We start from the raw sequence: 20,202 nt of genomic DNA on the forward strand, positions 1-20,202 counted from the left end.
TATATCGAAGATCCGGTAGATGCTAGCTGGTGAGTTGTGTTGACCTCCATGACTCGAGACTATCACGAGGTGTATAATGACGATGACCTAGGAGACACGATTTGGAAAATCCCCCATTCTGTACTGAAATCCCTGAAGTCGATGTTTCTATCGATGAGGATGAGCCTAGTATTGGAAATTAGAGAGAGGGTGTTGAGGGGATTTGACTTAAAAGATGATATAATGTGTCTTAATTTATAAATATTTAATGTGAAATTCTACTAGTTGGTTTTAACTTGCAGTTTTAGTTTACCATTTTATAACATTTACAGGGTGTTTGGTTCAACAAATCTGGGTATGAGGTATGTGGTTGGAATTGATAAAACCCATACCATGTTTGGTTAAAAAAAAAATTGTTTTAAAACCCATTCCTGAAACCCATGAGGTATGGGGTTTAGAAACCCATGTGAAGAGGTGGGTATGAGCTAAATCAAACTCTTGGGGTATCATTTTCATTATTTTCTCTAGTCTTTCTTTTTAACTAAAGTATAATTCTTTTTTTAGCTCTAGTTTTAATATTGATGAATAAAAAATATGAATGTATATTTTATTTTCTTAAATACTACGTAAAAATATTTATAAACTCATATTTTAATAAGAAAAATTATAAAAAATACTAGCTTTTTTTTATTTATTTCTTTTTGCTATTTTACTATCTTCTAATTTTTTTTGCAAAAATATAGATACAACCAAAATCAAGCAGACATACAATTAGTTGAATCAAATTTTATTTTATTTTTGCATTTGAGGTTACATGGAGTGGCATAAATTCGTCGAAAGTTGCATCTAATTGAATCAAGTTGCATTAAACAGTATTCTCGTAAAAAAATTAGAAAATAGCATTTTTAATATAAAAAAGTATATTTGCAAAAAAAAATTAAAAAATTATAGTATATTTGTAAAAATATCTTTAGCCTTAGGTATTTTTCAAAAAAAATATATTGTTAGCCTTACTAATTATGATTAAGTCAAGTGATCGTGTATAATTTTAGATTTTAATATTAAAATAATTAATTAGTAAAAAATAATAATTAAATGTCTTTTGATTCTTGATTCCAATTAGTTTTTCAACTAGATATATTCTCATCCTATTTTGAACCAAACAGGTAATATCAAGTATCAAGTTCCAAACACGTACCCGTTTAACCCGATTCCTGATTTCAAACCCGATACCACCAAACGAACCAAACAACCCCTTAATAATAATCACATGCTTAATTGTTTACTCATACCAATGTTGTGCACTGCATCATTGTTTACTCAAATTATGCTTACATGTCATGCATTAGTTAATTTTTTACTTAATTGTTCACTTGTTTACTCATTAATTTGAAGAGCTAATGTTATATATTGTATTGACATGTATTTGCAGGAATTTTAGTGAAATAAAAGGATGACAAAGAAGCAGGAAAAAGGCAAATCTCCGGTTAAACAAGGTAGGAAGAAGAATAAACATAAGAAGCCAAAATCTCCAGTCAATGAAGGTAATAACAACAGTGAGAATAAGAAGCCCCAGGAGCAATTGGAAGAAGTTCCACAAGGTACAGACCCCCCACTGGCAGAGTCTGAAGTTCCACAGCCAACTACTTGTACAGAACCCAAAAAAAGAGTTTCGGGTGCAGCGCGAGTTGTTTGTGCTATGCATAAGGTGCTGATGATGAAAGCTCAAGGAAAGAAAATAAAAATCAGGTACAATAGATTGGGAGTTCCAGTTGGAGATACTAGAGATAACTTGCAGTCCTATATAGGCATGTGTGCTAGGACAATGGTGCCTATTGATATTCCGTCTTGGCCGAAAGTGGACGTCGATTTAAAAGCCAAGATATGGAGTGATATTCAGGTTTAAATAAATATTGTTTTTGTCCAGTTTCATAGTAAATGGACACTTCTCATAAATAATTGTAACTATAAATTGTGTTTGTCATTTAGGAAACTTTTAAAGTGGCGCCGGAAAGTGAGGGGTTAATTTTGAAGTCGGCAGCGGCCAAGTGGAGACAGTTCAAGTCAAATTTAACATCTGATTATGTGAAGCCATTTGCTGGACAGAAAAAGAAGCTTGCTAAACCCCCCAAGAAATTTGTTGGTAAAGATGCTTGGAAGCGATTCGTCGCAATGAGGACCTCCTCTGATTGGGCGGTATGTGTTTTATTTATTAATTTACTATATATTTTAATTAATATATTTTAATAACTTAGCCGCCCATGAGTCAACAAATGACTAGTATTTTATTTTAATATTTTTATGCAGTCACTTAGTGAAGAACATACATAGCGTTGTTAGAGTTTGGCATAGTTGGTCAGGCTGTAATTTCAGCATACATGGCGTAAGTTTGTAGTTCCTTTTTTGTGAATTACAAGTTAAGAAGTTTTCGTATGTGTGTAATTACAAAATATTTATATATTTTGTAGGGTTTTGCATGCGGAGATTCTTAAGGCGAATCAAATGGATTTGTATGCTTTTATCGATTCATGAGCCACATGCAAATTAAACGATGATTTTGAAGCTTATATCGTTAGAAGGTTGAAAGAAGGGTCTTCTCGCTTATTTTTCATGCCCCATAATGAGAAGTAAGTCAAGCATAAATAATAGATATATGCCTATACCTGTTTTTTAATTTTTCTTGTATTTTTATAATTTTTAACTTGGATTTTCTTATTATAAAAACAGTTATCACTGGATTTTGATCATCATTTGGGAAAGTGAAATATTCATTCTTAATCCATTGTCTCATCCGAGAAGCTTCCCAGAACTTGAAGATGCATTGATACGGTATTTAATTTTCCCTATACAAATACATATCTATGAGTTTTTATTGAGTAGCAATATTTCATCCGTTGACACTACTAGCTATTAACTTTGTTTAACAGAGCAGTAAGGTTGTACAATGCTCAGACATGACGTGTGTGCAAAAATGGCAAAATAAAAAATCTTATAGTAAGAATTACGCACTTTAGTAGGGTCTTTTCAGTTTTATATATAGAAATGTAGTCAGATATTATTTGCACTCGTAGTAATTTTTTATTTGGATATAGGGATCACCTAAGCAACCCGGTGGTCATGAATGTGGTTATGTAGTCATGCACTACATGAAGGATATCTTTCAAGACAAGGACATGAAATTCATAACTAGGGTAAGTTGTAATATTTTTGCGCCTGTAATTTGGTTACAATCTGCACTCCAAGACTCAGCCACCATAGTTGATTTATTTTGTGCTTTCTGCTTTGTGTATTGTTCAGTGGGCCACCAAGAATCGGAAGACGTACACAGCGGAGGAACTGGATGAAGTTCGTTTTGAGACCCTTTAACATGTCCGGGAATTTGTGTAGTGACTTACGAGTACTAGCCTTTTGACTTGACCAGTTTGAACCTGCACTTTTTATTTGGTAAATATTTTGGTTTGTATTAATGTTGGTATTTTGGGATGTGGATGATATAAGGGATACATGTCTATGGGAGTTTGCCTTTGATTGAAAATGCTTGTGAATATTTTGTTGGTTTGGTGTTGATCGGAGTTGGTCGGACTAGGATGATATAAGGGGTATATTTTGTGAATGCATTTATGGGGGTTTATTTTGTCGGTTATCGAACATGTGGATGTTGATTGGTAATGGACTAGTTATTGGAAATGGAGAAATAACAATTTGACTTGGTTATTTTGTTGATGTTATTTTAAGTTTTGTATGATTTTGGTTTTTATATATATGTAGTGTTCTGGTTTAGTTTAGTAGATATATTGACATCAGTTGGATGTTAAAAACCGATATAAATATTAATTTGACATGTACTACAGACATCATTTGCACCAAATTAACCGATGTCAATTACAATCAATAACATCATTTTGTACTAATGTCTTATTGACTGTTTTACATCAGGTAGAAACGGATGTGTATACCAGTAATAACAACAGTTTTGCTTTAAGAACTGATGTCTAGGTCAAACTTATACATCGTTTCCATTGTAAAACTGATGTTAATAGACCTAATATACATCGTTTTTTTTCTAATTTACTGATGTAAATGTAAATTTAACCCTTGTGTATGACATGTTAAACCTGCTTAAAACCTCTTATTATTCTTATATAAAAAAGCATCAAACACTATTTTTTATATATACTAGATTGTGAAGATGTTTTGCAACGATTCTGGACTGATGTAAAAAACAAAGAAACCGATGTCTATGGTCACATTTCACAACGGTTGTGAACCGATGTGAAAAAAAAAACATTTCTTTACACCCACGAAGACATCGGTTTCTGATGAAATAGACATCAGTCCAGAACCCATGTCTAATGCCCTTTTTCTAGTAGTGATTACAGAGCTAACAAGGATGCAAAGTCACGTCTTGCCATATTACGTTGACATCAGTTTTGGCACTGTCGATTGGAGATGCTCTTAGATTTCCTTAACTTCTATTGGCATTAGGTACAATTTTGAAGTTCTGGACAGTGTCATATAGCTCAATATATGTCTAATGCAATCTTTGGTTGAGTATGCTTCTTCACCAGACAAATCTTTTGCAACATGAAGAGTTTTCTATATTAACTCAATTCTTAGTTTTGTGAGTTGAGGTTCGAGATCTTAATTTACTAAATGTGTCAATAGTCTTTATCTACACAGTTACAATGTTAATTTTTATATTGGTGGCTATGTAATAAAGATGAACAAGTACTATCAATCTAAATCTAGAGCAACTACTTCTATTTTAATTCTTTAAATATTTTTTTACTTTTATAGAGGGCATCCTCCATTTGATTCCACTTTGCAGATTAGGAATCATGGATTATTATTTAGGATGCTCATCTTAAAACTAGCATTAAATCACCAAAAATATCTTACCCTGATCATTTTGCATGACCCGAAACTTTATGCTCATTTATGGAAACCACTTAATTTTTCAAAACTACGTATAATTATATTGAAATTTGCAAAAAGCACACCAACTCTTGGTGGAAGTAGAGATTAGTATATTCAACATTTGAGGTATAATTCAATTTAGAATTCCAAGGGAACAAATTTGTCAACTAATAAAAAATACTATATTTTATCTTTTCTTCATTTCACATCATTTTTACGCTCTTATTTCATAAAACACTTTAATAGTTGGCACCCCAAAATGTCAATTTCAATAATTTAAAAAAAAAAGATGAAATATATAAGTATAATAAGTATAATTGAAATATAATATTTTATGCAACATTTGGATTACAAGTGAAGTTGACACGGAATGCCAACTTGTATCATCCCAAGTTAGCACCTCATGCCAACTAATTTCACCCCAATAACATCCTACAACTTCAATGAATGAGAGTGCAATCAAAGATGTCAAGTCTAGGGATGGCAATCGGGTCGGTCGAAACGGGTTTAGCAAAAACCAAACCCGAACACGATTATTTTTGCCAAACCCGAACCCAGAAAAATCAAACCACTAAACCCGAACCCGAACCCATCGGGTTCGGTTTGGGTTCGGTTCAGATTCGGATTTGTAGATCACTATCAAATTGCACTTTAATTTGCACAAACTCTGGTGAAAAATTATTATGATCTAATTTGAGCAAAGTGCTTATAAATATGACGATATTGAAATTTTTGGGGTTGAATTGGAGGGTTCAGAGAAGAAAATGGATTATACCTCTGTGAATAAAATTGTTAGTAAAATAATGTAACAATCTTGACCTTTAGTATACTTGTATTAAACATGCTTGCTAAAAATATATTTCAACGACTTTAATGCAATAGTTTGTAAAAAGTATAATTTTTTAGTACTAATATTAGTAATATATTATATTATATATTATATTATTAGTTATAAAATTTAAAATATTATTTACATATTAACACGGGTTTCAGATCGGGTTCGGGTCGGAACGGAATGAGTTTCGGGTTTTCGGGTTCGGAACGGTATGCCTTAAACCCAAACCCGACCCGGAAATGATTCAGGTTTAGAAATCAAACCCGAACCCCAATCCGAACCCGAATCCAAACTCGAAATATTCGGGTTCGGTAAAACCCGATCGGATCGGTATGGATCGGGTATTCATCGGTTCGGTACAAATTGCCATCCCCTAGTCAAGTCATGTCATGCCTTACACCACTCTTGTCTATTTGGAGATACTCTTAGATTGCTTTAGCTTTTATTGGCATTACATACAAATCTATTACCACTAACCACCGCCTACAAATATCTAAAATTTATTATAACTAATTACCACCAACCACCGTCTACAAATCGATAAGAGCATTCACAATGGAATCTCCATACCCATCCTCAAAAATTTACTATAAATAGTAATTCCCTAAAAAAAATTCAAATTTTATTTACTTTTCAAAAATTTCTTACATCCCAATCCTCATCTCTATCTCTATACTTATTTTATTAACTCTTTCTCTAACCTTTTTTCACAACTTCAACCACTAACTAATATTTTAATATATCTCACTCCTTCCTTACATAATAAAAGTGTTTAAAATATAGGACGGGGAATCAAAAGTAAGTCCCTATATTTGGGGACTCAATTAGTTGTCCCTAAAATTTATTTTGAAATAGAAACCGGATGTAAGCTTATCTTTGTACTAAATTTCAAGATTTTCTTAAAATATGGGGATAAGGGATGTACGGGGAGTGGGATGAGAATGCTCTAATAAAGACAAAGTAGAAAAACAAGCCATGGTGCCAACTAATTCAAGGCACCCAACTACTTTTGTCTTTTAGGTGTTACCAAATTTTCCAACTAATCAAAAATATTATAGTTTATCTTTTCTTCATTTCACATCATTTTTACTTTCTTCTTTCATACAACATTTCAATAGTTGGTATCCCAAAATATCAATTTCAATAATTTAAATGAAATTTAAATGAAAGATGAAATAACCAAAAACTTTATGCTAATATATAGAAACCATTTAATTATTCAAAATTACATATAGGTGTATTGTAAGAGGCACATCAACTCTCTGTTGGAGTATAGATTAGTATAGTCTACATATGAGGTATAATTCACTTAAAATTTAAAGGGAACAAAGTTGAAATGATCCAATGGAGTGTTAAAATATAGTATTTATATAATCGATAAGCACTATTCCTAACACCTTAACATTTGGAAGAGTTGTTTAACTACTTGACATAAGAGTTTAGAGAACGGTCTCGAGTTAAAATCTAGTGTATATATATGATTCTAATTTTGTTTCCTAATACCTTAAACTTTTGGAATAGTTAAATACTTAACATTGAGCAATTATGTTCGACTTAAGGAGTGTTAGAGGTCATTTGGACATGAAGAGATGTCCGTGAAAAAATAGACCCCATGACAATGACTTCATTGATAGAGATTTCTTGAGAAATTGATGGGATTGTATGTAGTATTTCTAGTAGTGTAACTAGGTGAAATAAAATGAACATAGAAAGTATTAATAATCAAAATATTAAATTAGGTGAATAACTTTCATTTTTCGTCATGTTGTGCATATTTATCTTGATCAGAAAGCCAATTTGATATTTGAATTTGTTGAAACCATCGTGAATCAAGAAACTGTGTATTGTTTATTATGAACTTATACTTACAAATATTTAGCAAAAAAAAGTTACACTAAAATCCAGGGAAGAGTATAGATCAAATTTGAAAGTTCAGGTTCTATAGCTATGGATTCAAACAATACCAAACACATATGAGCAAGCCATTGAATAACAGAAATTATGACAAACACAAACACAAATTACTATTAATAAAAATCATCAGAAAACCCACATGTTCAAATAATAACGACTTAAATACCAATTATTTAATAATAGTTCCAAGAAGCAAAACCAAAATACCGATAGATTCAAACAAATCAGAATAAAACATTATATTAAAGATAGATCTTGAGCAGTTGCTTCTTCGTAGCCTTGGTGTTGCAGGTCGGGCATTTCTTAAAATTTTCCATTGATTCGGCTAAGCAGGCGTCACAGAAAACATGGCCGCACACCTTGATAGCTGTGGGCCGAACATAAGCGCCCAGGCAGATCGGACACTTAATTGCAGGCTCATCAGCAACTTCAGCTTCAACTGCAGCTTCAACCTCTTGACCATCCATTTTTTGCTGAAATAGTACTTCTATTATTAGTATACTTAAATGAATTAGCCATAAAAATAAAATCAATTAGCTCATTTTTAGATATATACCGATCTTCATACTTCACAATTGATTATTAGGACTTCACAATAATAACTGATATAGTGAGGTTCTATAAATTATTATAAGTAGTATCAAACTCCTATTTTCAAATATAGTTTTACAGATAAATTATTAGTAAGCTTATTTAAACGAACCAAACCAAACCAACATGTATAGTTGATACATCAAGATTACATGGCTAGTGTCTGCAGATTTAATTCACCACAATATATTAGATACTCTAGTTTAAAACTTGGATGAGTTTAATATTTCTTAATATAGGCTAATGTTGGTTTAAAAAATAAAATTAGAGATAACTAGCAAATGACAAAATTTGGCATTCTTGCATTTATTGCAAAAGTCAATTACATTTAAAGAATAATAAATTCATTTATACTTTAGAAATGAAAATAAATGATAAGATCAACAACTAGTATATAAATTTTGAGTAATATTACTGTCTAACCACCATACTCCTAAATAAATAAATGATTGTACAGAATATATAAATAGTTGGTGCAGTGGTTGGTTGAGATATGCAGGTCAAAAGTTTGATTGATATGCGTTTATAATTAATGAGAAAAGAAATAATAATTGTCTATTTATATTATTAGTTTATGTGTACGTACTATTCAACCAATTATAAAACACAAAGTTACATATCAATCACTAAATAAAATATGAGAGGAAAGACAAAAAGGTAAGATTCACACCTCCAACAATAATAGCCTGTCCAGATTGATACTTAAAGGTGCAAAAAGGGGACGAAGTACTTGCAGCAGGATTGAAAGGGGTATCAAAGGTAGAGCTTTATATAAAACTCTAGGAAATGCTTGTTGGCTTGCACCTGACCTAGGTAGCCCTGAAAAATAAAATGTTAATATAAATAAATTTTTAAATAAAAAAATATATAATTTTATTATTTTTACAAAGCAAAATTAATTAAATTGAATTTATGTAATTATCTACCACATATCCGGAGAATGTTAATAAAATTATACCTGAAAGATCTGTCTGATGAAAAGCTGGGTTGCTTGCTGAGGAGTTGATAGCAGCCGAAGGATCCATGTTCTTCTACTACTACAAAGCAATGACCAATAATGGTCATAACAAAAGAATTCAAAATTATTTTTGCCAATTTAAAAGTGGTAAAAACATATATAATAATTACAAGCAAATGCTTATGACCTCTAAATACAGCCAAAAAATGGGCCCTTTCTTAAAAATGATTTTTGTAAAATTATTTTTCATTGACTTTTTAGAAAAAGATGCTATAAGAAAGTAATTTGCAAAAGTAAGATTGTGCAAAAATACAACTAATTACAATTTTATGGCCAAACACTGCTGTTATATTTTATAAAGTAAAAGTTAAAAAATTTCCTCTAAATTAACTTGCTTTTATCTAAAACTGTCACTATGGATGGTTTGTTTCAAATCATCGCTAATTCTACCAATCATGTAACAAACAAAAAAGATTGATAATGAAAATTCAAAACTAATTATATTACAATTTGTTTATCATGATCGGTTAAAAATTCCTCTCCCATATATATGTTAGGTGTCCTAATTTATGGTTTCGTGGGTGGCAGAGTTTGAGTTCATGCTACAAATAAGAAGTTTGAATTTTATTTATTAGTTGTGGTCTGAATAGGTTGAAGTAGTCTTATGTTGAAGTAGTCTTGGTTGTTGCTAAAATAAAGGAAATCATGGGCATACCCACGTTTCCACTAGTTTCCTAGTACTTAGGATCAGTAGAAGTTCTTCTATATATTGTGTATTTTGCTTTGAGAATGATATATGAGAAAATTGCCCCAAAACTCTCTTTTCTGCTGTCTTCTATTTTCCTTCTTATTTCTAGGCTATTGGAGCAGCCGTAGGTGCCACCATAACAGTGGTATCAGAGCCAGGCCTGATCCAATGGAGACACGCAAACAAACTTTCGAAACTTTCCAGCAAAATACTAATGAAACGCTTGAAAAATTGACTACTATGTTCCAACAATTGGTGACTGACGTCCAGGCTATTAAGGAGAAGAATGTCGCTTCACCCTCGGGATCCGGCCAAGGTACCATTATTGGGAGGGAAACTAAGCCGTACCTGAAACTCTATTTTCCCAGATTTAGTGGTGATGATCCTACGGGGTGGATTTACCAGGCTGAACAGTATTTCGCGTTCCAGAATGTAGCAGAGGGTGACCGCGTCAGCTTGGCTTCGTTCCATCTTGACGGTATAGCCTTACAGTGGCACCAATGGTTTGCGAAGACACGCGGACCGATGTCATGGGCAGAGTTTACCAAAGCATTGTTGCTTCGATTTGGGCCAACTGAGTATGATGACCCTTCGGAGTCCTTACACAGGCTCAAACAAAGTACTACAGTTGCGACTTATATTGAGTTTTTCGAACGGCTGTCGCATCGCATTGAGAACCTACCAGAGTCGTTCTTACTGGGTTGTTTTGTGGGGGGCCTGAAAGAAGAAATTCGTTTGGAAGTAAAGCTCAAGAAACCACGTACTATTGTGGATGCAATGGGATTGGCTCGGCTGGTTGAGGAGAAGATGGGGTTGCACCGTCGGGTTCCTCCTTTCACTCGAGTCCCTAGTTTCCAACCTCCATCTTCAACACCTCCATCTTCAACACCGACTACCGCGGGACTTTTAGGCCCAGCGCCATCTCAACGTTTGGCTTTACCGGCTCCTAACCCAGTCCGCCGTTTATCAGGAGCTGAGGCCAAAGAGCGTCGGGAAAAGGGGTTGTGTTATTATTGCGATGAACGATATATGCCAGGTCATAAATGCAGCAAACCCCAGTTCTTCATGATCAGCGACGTGGAGGCTGTGGAAGACAGTACCAACCAAGGAGAAGCTGTTACGGACGTTCCTTCTGACCAGGACCATGCTGAGATATCTTTTCATGCCATTTCAGGTTCTTTTCTGCCTCAAACTTTACGATTGCCTGGCAAGCTTAATAACAAAAATGTGGTGCTTTTAATCGATGGGGGGAGTACCCACAATTTTATCGAGCAGTCAGTGGTGGAGCGTTTAGGGCTACTGGTGGACACGACGGCCAAGTTAGAGGTGGTTGTTGCTAACCGAGAAAAGTTGTCTTGCGTGGGACGAGTTACGGGTCTTACAATTCTCATTCAGGGTTACAAGATCACCACAGATTTCTTTGTTCTACCTATTGCAGCTTGTCCCCTTGTCTTGGGAGTTCAGTGGTTGAAGACGTTGGGCCCTGTCGAGATCGATTTCCAGAATTTTACAATGGGGTTCCGTCAAGGTGGTACAACACACAAGTTGCAAGGGTTGCAAGGTACGGAGCTGACTGCCTTCAAACCCAGCGAATTGATGGGAATGCAAGGGTTTGCCTTACTTCTTCAGATTTCTCCAATGGCAGCAGAAACTCCTCATGACTCTATCCCTTGTCCAGAGGTCCAGCATGTATTAACCGAATTTGAGCAGGTCTTCCGCGAGCCAGAAGGGTTGCCTCCTCAGCGTTTCCATGATCACCATATTCCTCTCATGCCTGGGTCCAAACCCGTGAGCTCCAGACCATACCGACAACCTTACTTACAAAAGACTGAAATTCGGAATTGCTACAGAAGGGATTGATCCGCCCCAGCCACAGTCCATTTTCGTCACCGGTCTTGTTAGTAAAAAAATCTGATGGCACGTGGCGCTTCTGTGTAGACTACAGGTCCTTAAACGATATAACTGTCAAGGATAAATACCCCATTCCTATGATCGATGAACTCCTCGACGAATTACATGGTGCCACTATTTTCTCCAAGCTCGACCTCCGTTCCGGCTATCACCAAATTCGGGTTAGTGAGCCAGACATTTCCAAGACGGCCTTCCGTACGCATGATGGTCACTATGAGTTCATCGTTATGCCTTTCGGCCTAACTAATGCCCCGGCTACTTTTCAATGTTTGATGAATGACATCTTCCATCCACATCTACGTAAGTTTATTTTGGTCTTCTTTGATGATATTCTTATTTATTCAAAATCTTTGACAGAGCACCTTGATCATCTACGTACGGTTCTGATTTTATTATGTGCTAATCATCTCTCTGCCAAGCTTTCAAAATGTTGTTTTGGAGTGACCCAAGTTAACTATCTTGGTCACGTTATTTCTTCGGGAGGTGTAGCTGTTGAAACTACGAAGGTGCAGGCTGTCCGTTCTTGGCCGACTCCAACGAATGCCAAAGGGGTTCGAGGGTTCCTCGGGCTGGCTGGGTATTACCGGAAATTCATCCGGGGATTCGGAGGTATTGCAGCTCCTCTGTACAAATTAGTAGGACACGGGCCTTTCAATTGGGATGACCAAGCAGAGACAGCGTTCCAGACTTTAAAGATGGCCTTGACAACTTCCCCGACACTAGCTTTACCTGATTGGACGCACCCGTTCACAGTAGAGTGTGATGCAAGTGGGGTGGGCATTGGGGCCGTTCTGACTCAACGAGGGCGACCACTGGCCTATTTTAGTGCCCCTCTAAAAGGAACCATGTTGTCTTGGTCCACATACGAGAAAGAAATGTTAGCCATCGTCAAGGCAGTTCGCAAGTGGCGTCACTATTTGCTTGGGCGGCCATTCGTGGTGAAAACTGATCATGTTAGTCTCAAATACTTGCTGGAACAACGAATCACTACTCCTGCTCAGTCCAGATGGTTACATAAGCTGCTGGGGTTTGATTACCGAATTGAGTATAAAAGTGGGGGTCTCAATCAAGTCGCGGATGCACTCTCGCGACAGGCTGAGTGTCAATTCCTCGGAGTTTCACACCCTTGTTCTACCATCTGGGCAGACATTCAAACTGAGGTTTGTACTGATCCATTTTATTCCAACCTGTCTACAACTATTCCTCGCACAATACGAGGGAACCTGGTAAATCGTGATGGTGTTTGGTTTAAAGATGGTGCTATTTTGTTGAGCTCCAAGTCCCCTCTTTTATCTATCGTGATGTCTCTGTGTCACGCGTCAACTGAAGGAGGCCATTTTGGGTTTCATAAAACACTTGCCAAGGTGAAACAAAATTTCTGGTGGTTGGGCATGAAGGAGTATGTGAAGCAGTACATTCGCGAATGTCAGCCTTGCCAACGAGCTAAAACAGATAGTATGCGGCCTGCTGGGCTGCTGCAGCCTCTTCCTGTTCCGGAACAGATTTGGGAGGATGTTAGCATGGATTTTGTGGAAGGTTTGCCACTCTCCAACGGGTATTCCGTCATCATGGTGGTTGTTGACCGTCTTTCTAAATATGCACATTTTGTTCCTCTTCGGCACCCATTTACAGCCTCCAGTGTCGCTCGGGAATTTATTTCAAATATTGTTCGTTTACATGGTATTCCTCTAACCATTGTAAGTGATCGTGACAAGGTGTTTATTAGTTCCTTTTGGCAAGCTCTCTTTAAGTTGCAGGGTACAGTTCTTTGCATGAGTTCGAGCTATCACCCGCAATCGGACGGACAGACTGAAGTTGTCAATCGGATTTTAGAACAATACTTGCGCTGTTTTGTGTGTGACAGGCCAAAGAAATGGGTCGACTGGTTACCCTGGGATGAATATAGCTATAATACTTCAACCCATACGTCCACTAAGCTCACTCCTTTTCAGGTGGTATATGGTCGTTTACCTCCCAGGCTTTTGCCGTATATTCAGGGTACAACTCAGGTGCAAGCTGTTGATGATTATCTCCACGACAGGGAATTGTTGTTGAAGACTCTCCGTACTAATCTTTTGGACGCCCAGAACCGCATGAAACAGTTCGCTGATCATCACCGAAGGGAGCTAGCATTTGAGATAGGAGACTATGTTTATGTTAAGTTGCAGCCGTACAAACAGACAAGTGTGGTTACACGTTCTTCGGCCAAGTTAAGCCCCAGGTTTTTTGGTCCCTACAAAATCCTGGCTAAGTTGGGTTCTGTGGCGTACCGGCTGGAGTTACCTCATGGTTCTTTAGTTCATGACGTTTTTCACGTGAGTCTTTTACGGAAGCATGAAGGTCCTGAACCAGCACCGTTTCCGTTGCCTATTAGCGAGCCTATTCGGACAGGGCTAGGACTTCAGCCAGCACATATATTGGAGGAAAGGGTTGTGCAAAAGGGGAAGTATCGACCTAAGACGGAGATCCTAGTGCAATGGGAGGGACAGACTCCTGAGGACGCTACCTGGGAAAACAAATGGCGATTTACTCGCACTTTTCCACAGTTTCACCTTGCGGACAAGGTGTCTTCCAGTGGGGTGGATTGTTAGGTGTCCTAATTTATGGTTTCGTGGGTGGCAAAGTTTGAGTTCATGCTACAAATAAGAAGTTTGAATTTTATTTATTAGTTGTGGTCTGAATAGGTTGAAGTAGTCTTAGGTTGAAGTAGTCTTGGTTGTTGCTAAAATAAAGGAAATTATGGGCATACCCACGTTTCCACTAGTTTCCTAGTACTTAGGATCAGTAGAAGTTCTTCTATATATTGTGTATTTTGCTTTGAGAATGATATATGAGAAAATTGCCCCAAAACTCTCTTTTCTGCTTTCTTCTATTTTCCTTCTTATTTCTAGGCTATTGGAGCAGCCGTAGGTGCCACCATAACAATATATATGAATTCCTTGAAAGAAAAGATCTCAAGATTTCAATATGTATCATGATCACAAAAGTTTTATAAGATAATTATTTTAATAAACTAATGCAGCAAATGAATAAGAGATTATACATTTGAACCAAAAAAATCATTTGATTAAATTGAGAATATCACTAAATTTCATCAACATTCTGTTTATTCCTATATACCTTAAAAATAGTAATATCAAGTTCACAGAAGAACAGTTATGTATACTCACAATGATATGATCGGTGAAAAGTGATTGTGGGATTGGGTGGATATATATACACCATAGGCGGATATTTCTAAGTTTCAAAATGTCAACATACTTATCTTTAATTTTAAGTTAATTTTTGTAACGCATGAAAACAAATCTAAGATTTTTTGTCTTTTGTGAAAAAATTAAATATTTAAAATATGAAATAGTACATGGTTTTGAAACGTGGTTCAAAACAAGTTCTCATTAAATACTGAATTTGTTCTCATTAAATAAAAAGATGTGGTACCTTGCGTATTCTTATTTGTTAAAATTTTAACTTAAAATATTATACTGAAAATGTTAAAAACAATTAATGTCTTTTGTATGATTTTTTTTTTAATTTTAAATAAAAAATTTAAAGTTTAAAAAACATATGGAGTGCTTACTTACAAAAACAAATTAAATATCATAATAATTTCATCATTTTAAAATTATTATAACCAATTACCACCAACCACCGTCTACAAATCTATAATAAAGACAAAGTAGAAAAACAAGCCATGCATGGTGCCAACTAATTCATTTCAAAGTTGAGGCACCCAACTACTTTTGTCTTTTAAGTGGTACCAAATTTACCAAATAATAAAAAATATTATATTTTATCTTTACTTCATTCCACATTATTTTTACCCTCTTCTTTCATAAAACACTACAATAGTAGGCACCTCAAAATGTCAATTTCAATAATTTAAAAGAAAGATTAAAAAATATAAGCATAATAGAGATATAATATTTTATGCAACATTTGGATCACAAATAAAGTTGACATCCTACTTTTTGGGATGTCAACTTTATCACCCCAATTTGGCACCCCCATGCCAACTTCAATTACAGAGCTATCTCTTAACCCCAATAACATCCTACAACTTCAATTCACTACTAAAAAAGGGTCAATAGACATCACCCTTTTAACATCAGTCGGAAAAATAACCGATGTAAAAAACAAGTTTTACATCGGTTATTTTCAAACTGATGTTAAAGACATGGTTTTACATCAGAGTTTTAAAAAATCGTTGTCTTAAGAGTATTTTTTCAGAAAATATAAACTTATGTTTCGCATCGGTCGTGTTTTAACTGATATTAAAAACTAACTTTCACATCAGTCTTTTAACGACCGTTGTGAAAGTCTTTTATTAACATCGGTCGTTTAGTAACCGTTGGGTCGTTTAGTAACCATTGTCTATGAAACAATTTAAAAAAATTAAAAAAATACAAGGCTGGGAAATATTTGTACTTAACCAAATAATTCCCCCCTTTTCCAAATATTTCCCCCCTTTCTTTTTCTTTTGTTTCCCTCTCTTTTTTCTCTCCTCTCACCCCACACCCCGACATCTCTCTCATCTCTCTCACTCACTCACCTCTCTCTCCCGCTTATCTCTCTCGTCTCTCTCACTCACAGTCATCTCTCCCATCACTCATCTCTTTCATACCCTAAATCTTAAATCAAGCTCTACAACACAGAATCAAGTTCTATAGGTCTACATGCAACCCTAAATCAAGCTCTACAACACGAATCAAGCCCTAATCAAGTCTCCGTAACACGAATCGAGCCCTAATTTGTAAGTCTTCTTTCATATTTTGTATTTTTTTTCAGATTTATGCTGATATTTGGTATGTTTTTATGTGTTTACTTTACGCTCATATTTTGTATATTTTTATGTGTTTAATTTATGCTCATTTTTTGAATGTTTTATGTGTTTAATTTATGCATATTTTGTATATTTTTATGTGTTTAATTTATGCTCATATTTTGTATGTTTTTATGTGTTTAATAGGTCTGTAATATTTTCATTTATGTGTTTTGATTTAAAATATCTCTGTAATATTTTGATTTATGTGTTTGATTCTCAGATTTGTATGTTTTTATGTTTATATTTTACTCATTTCTATATACTTTTATGTGTATGTTTGATGTTTGTATGTTTTTATGTGTTTGTATGCTTCTCTGTTATGTTTTTACAATTTACTCATCTCTGTTTCTCTGTTATTTTTATGTTATGTTTTTATGTTGAGTAGACGCTTATGATTTTTGCCCTGATTTTTGCTGCATTCCCCTGTTATGCTCTGAGTTTTGTTATACCCTGTCATTAGGCGGTTTGAGTAGACGGTTATGATTAGTAATACTAGTAATACTAAGTACTAATATGATAGTAATATTAGTTGTTACTAGGATTGTATAATTATAGTAATATTAGATAATAGTAATATGCTAGTATAACATCAAGTACTGTTTAACTTAACGATTATGAAAATGGAATAACATGCGAGATAATGTTTATTATTATAACTGTAAGTATATTTATGATTATGTAGCATTGTAAATTTATATACATAATGTATGTTATTTTAATCATGAAAATGATAATCGTAGGTTGTACCTGTTTACGATACATGGATAGGTCGTGGATAAAAGCAAATAGGGATTCACCAGAGTATGAAATTGGGGTTGAACAGTTTCTGGTATATGCCGAAGAAAATTGTCAAGATCCTAAGAAAATACCTTGTCCATGTTGTCGTTGCGCTAATTTCAGAAAATTCAGTGTCAAGGTAATAAGAGGTCATCTCTATGAAAAGGGTTTAGTTTGGGATACGTCGATTGGATTTGGCACGGGGCTAAGGCTACTACTAGGTCATCTATAGGTAGCACAATTCCGTCTTCTTCTTTCTCATCGGAAGAGCATGTAGCTGCATCAGAAGCAGCTAATGTTTGTGAAGCGGGATTTAATGATTTGGGTGATGATTGCGATAAAGAGTCGTATGAATTCAAGAGGTTTTTGGCAGATGCTGAACAACCATTGTATGAGGGTAGTGATTGTACTAATTTGGATTCAATCTTGAAATTAAATAACTGGAAAGCACGATTTGGTATTAGCGACAACGCCTTCTCTGATTTACTCTCCTATGTCAGCTCTGATTTACTCTCCTATGTCGGCTCTTTACTTTCTAGTGATCATGTACTTCCAACTAACACATACATGGCCAAGAAAATCCTCTCTGATTTAGGTCTCGAGTACATTAAAATACATGCATGCCCTAGTGAATGCATTCTATATATGTGTATATATGCATGTCCAAAATAGTGGTGTTTTTGTAGTTGCTAAGACTGTCCAAGTATCCAGTGCCAAGGATCCGAATCTCGTGGAGAATGATATGGCATTTTATGGAATTATTGAAGAAATATAGGAGTTAGATTACCATACCTTTAAAGCCCCGTTATTTTTGTGTCAATGGAAAGATAGCGATAGAGGCGTCAAGGTGGATGATCTTGGTTTCACACTTGTTGATCTAAGTCGTCAAGGTCACAAAAATGATAAATACGTGTCGGTTGACCAAGTGAATCAAGTTTTCTATATCGAAGATCCGGTAGATGCTAGCTGGTGAGTTGTGTTGACCTCCATGACTCGAGACTATCACGAGGTGTATAATGACGATGACCTAGGAGACACGATTTGGAAAATCCCCCATTCTGTACTGAAATCCCTGAAGTCGATGTTTCTATCGATGAGGATGAGCCTAGTATTGGAAATTAGAGAGAGGGTGTTGAGGGGATTTGACTTAAAAGATGATATAATGTGTCTTAATTTATAAATATTTAATGTGAAATTCTACTAGTTGGTTTTAACTTGCAGTTTTAGTTTACCATTTTATAACATTTACAGGGTGTTTGGTTCAACAAATCTGGGTATGAGGTATGTGGTTGGAATTGATAAAACCCATACCATGTTTGGTTAAAAAAAAAATTGTTTTAAAACCCATTCCTGAAACCCATGAGGTATGGGGTTTAGAAACCCATGTGAAGAGGTGGATATGAGCTAAATCAAACTCTTGGGGTATCATTTTCATTATTTTCTCTAGTCTTTCTTTTTAACTAAAGTATAATTCTTTTTTTAGCTCTAGTTTTAATATTGATGAATAAAAAATGTGAATGTATATTTTATTTTCTTAAATACTACGTAAAAATATTTATAAACTCATATTTTAATAAGAAAAATTATAAAAAATACTAGCTTTTTTTTATTTATTTCTTTTTGCTATTTTACTATCTTCTAATTTTTTTTTGCAAAAATATAGATACAACCAAAATCAAGCAGACATACAATTAGTTGAATCAAATTTTATTTTATTTTTGCATTTGAGGTTACATGGAGTGGCATAAATTCGTCGAAAGTTGCATCTAATTGAATCAAGTTGCATTAAACAGTATTCTCGTAAAAAAATTGGAAAATAGCATTTTTAATATAAAAAAGTATATTTGCAAAAAAAAATTAAAAATTATAGTATATTTGTAAAAATATCTTTAGCCTTAGGTATTTTTCAAAAAAAATATATTGTTAGCCTTACTAATTATGATTAAGTCAAGTGATCGTGTATAATTTTAGATTTTAATATTAAAATAATTAATTAGTAAAAAATAATAATTAAATGTCTTTTGATTCTTGATTCCAATTAGTTTTTCAACTAGATATATTCTCATCCTATTTTGAACCAAACAGGTAATATCAAGTATCAAGTTCCAAACCCGTACCCGTTTAACCCGATTCCTGATTTTAAACCTGATACCACCAAACGAACCAAACAACCCCTTAATAATAATCACATGCTTAATTGTTTACTCATACCAATGTTGTGCACTGCATCATTGTTTACTCAAATTATGCTTACATGTCATGCATTAGTTAATTTTTTACTTAATTGTTCACTTGTTTACTCATTGATTTGAAGAGCTAATGTTATATATTGTATTGACATGTATTTGCAGGAATTTTAGTGAAATAAAAGGATGACAAAGAAGCAGGAAAAAGGCAAATCTCCGGTTAAACAAGGTAGGAAGAAGAATAAACATAAGAAGCCAAAATCTCCAGTCAATGAAGGTAATAACAACAGTGAGAATAAGAAGCCCCAGGAGCAATTGGAAGAAGTTCCACAAGGTACAGACCCCCCACTGGCAGAGTCTGAAGTTCCACAGCCAACTACTTGTACAGAACCCAAAAAAAGAGTTTCGGGTGCAGCGCGAGTTGTTTGTGCTATGCATAAGGTGCTGATGATGAAAGCTCAAGGAAAGAAAATAAAAATCAGGTACAATAGATTGGGAGTTCCAGTTGGAGATACTAGAGACAACTTGCAGTCCTATATAGGCATGTGTGCTAGGACAATGGTG

The 20,202-nt window shown here is 34.8% G+C and overlaps 2 protein-coding genes across 2 annotated transcripts; one reads left to right on the forward strand and one right to left on the reverse strand.

Annotated features, from left to right (window-relative positions):
- Positions 1-7,742: 7,742 nt before the first annotated feature.
- On the reverse strand, positions 7,743-9,281 carry LOC141689718 (E3 ubiquitin-protein ligase BRE1-like). Its single transcript, XM_074494076.1, has 3 exons — positions 9,195-9,281; positions 8,907-9,055; positions 7,743-8,118 (listed from the first exon to the last, which is right to left on the reverse strand). The coding sequence occupies exons 1-3, from the start codon at positions 9,259-9,261 to the stop codon at positions 7,888-7,890; spliced, it is 447 nt and encodes a 148-aa protein (XP_074350177.1). The 5' UTR covers positions 9,262-9,281; the 3' UTR covers positions 7,743-7,887.
- An 829-nt stretch (positions 9,282-10,110) lies between these two features.
- Positions 10,111-11,802, forward strand: LOC141692051 (uncharacterized). The gene has a single exon (XM_074496794.1). The coding sequence runs from the start codon at positions 10,111-10,113 to the stop codon at positions 11,800-11,802; it is 1,692 nt and encodes a 563-aa protein (XP_074352895.1).
- The last annotated feature ends 8,400 nt before the right edge of the window (positions 11,803-20,202 follow it).

Source organism: Apium graveolens, chromosome 10 (genome assembly GCF_009905375.1).
Source record: "Apium graveolens cultivar Ventura chromosome 10, ASM990537v1, whole genome shotgun sequence".
Lineage (NCBI taxonomy): Eukaryota > Viridiplantae > Streptophyta > Magnoliopsida > Apiales > Apiaceae > Apium > Apium graveolens.

Coding starts and splice junctions, on each gene's coding strand:
- LOC141689718 (XM_074494076.1), bottom strand. CDS start 9,261: ATGGATCCTTCGGCTGCTATCAACTCCTCAGCAAGCAACCCAGCTTTT. Junction 9,056..9,194: donor TCATCAGACAGATCTTTCAG/GTATAATTTTAT, acceptor TTTATTTTTCAG/GGCTACCTAGGTCAGGTGCA. Junction 8,119..8,906: donor ACAGGCTATTATTGTTGGAG/GTGTGAATCTTA, acceptor GTACTATTTCAG/CAAAAAATGGATGGTCAAGA.
- LOC141692051 (XM_074496794.1), top strand. CDS start 10,111: ATGGAGACACGCAAACAAACTTTCGAAACTTTCCAGCAAAATACTAAT.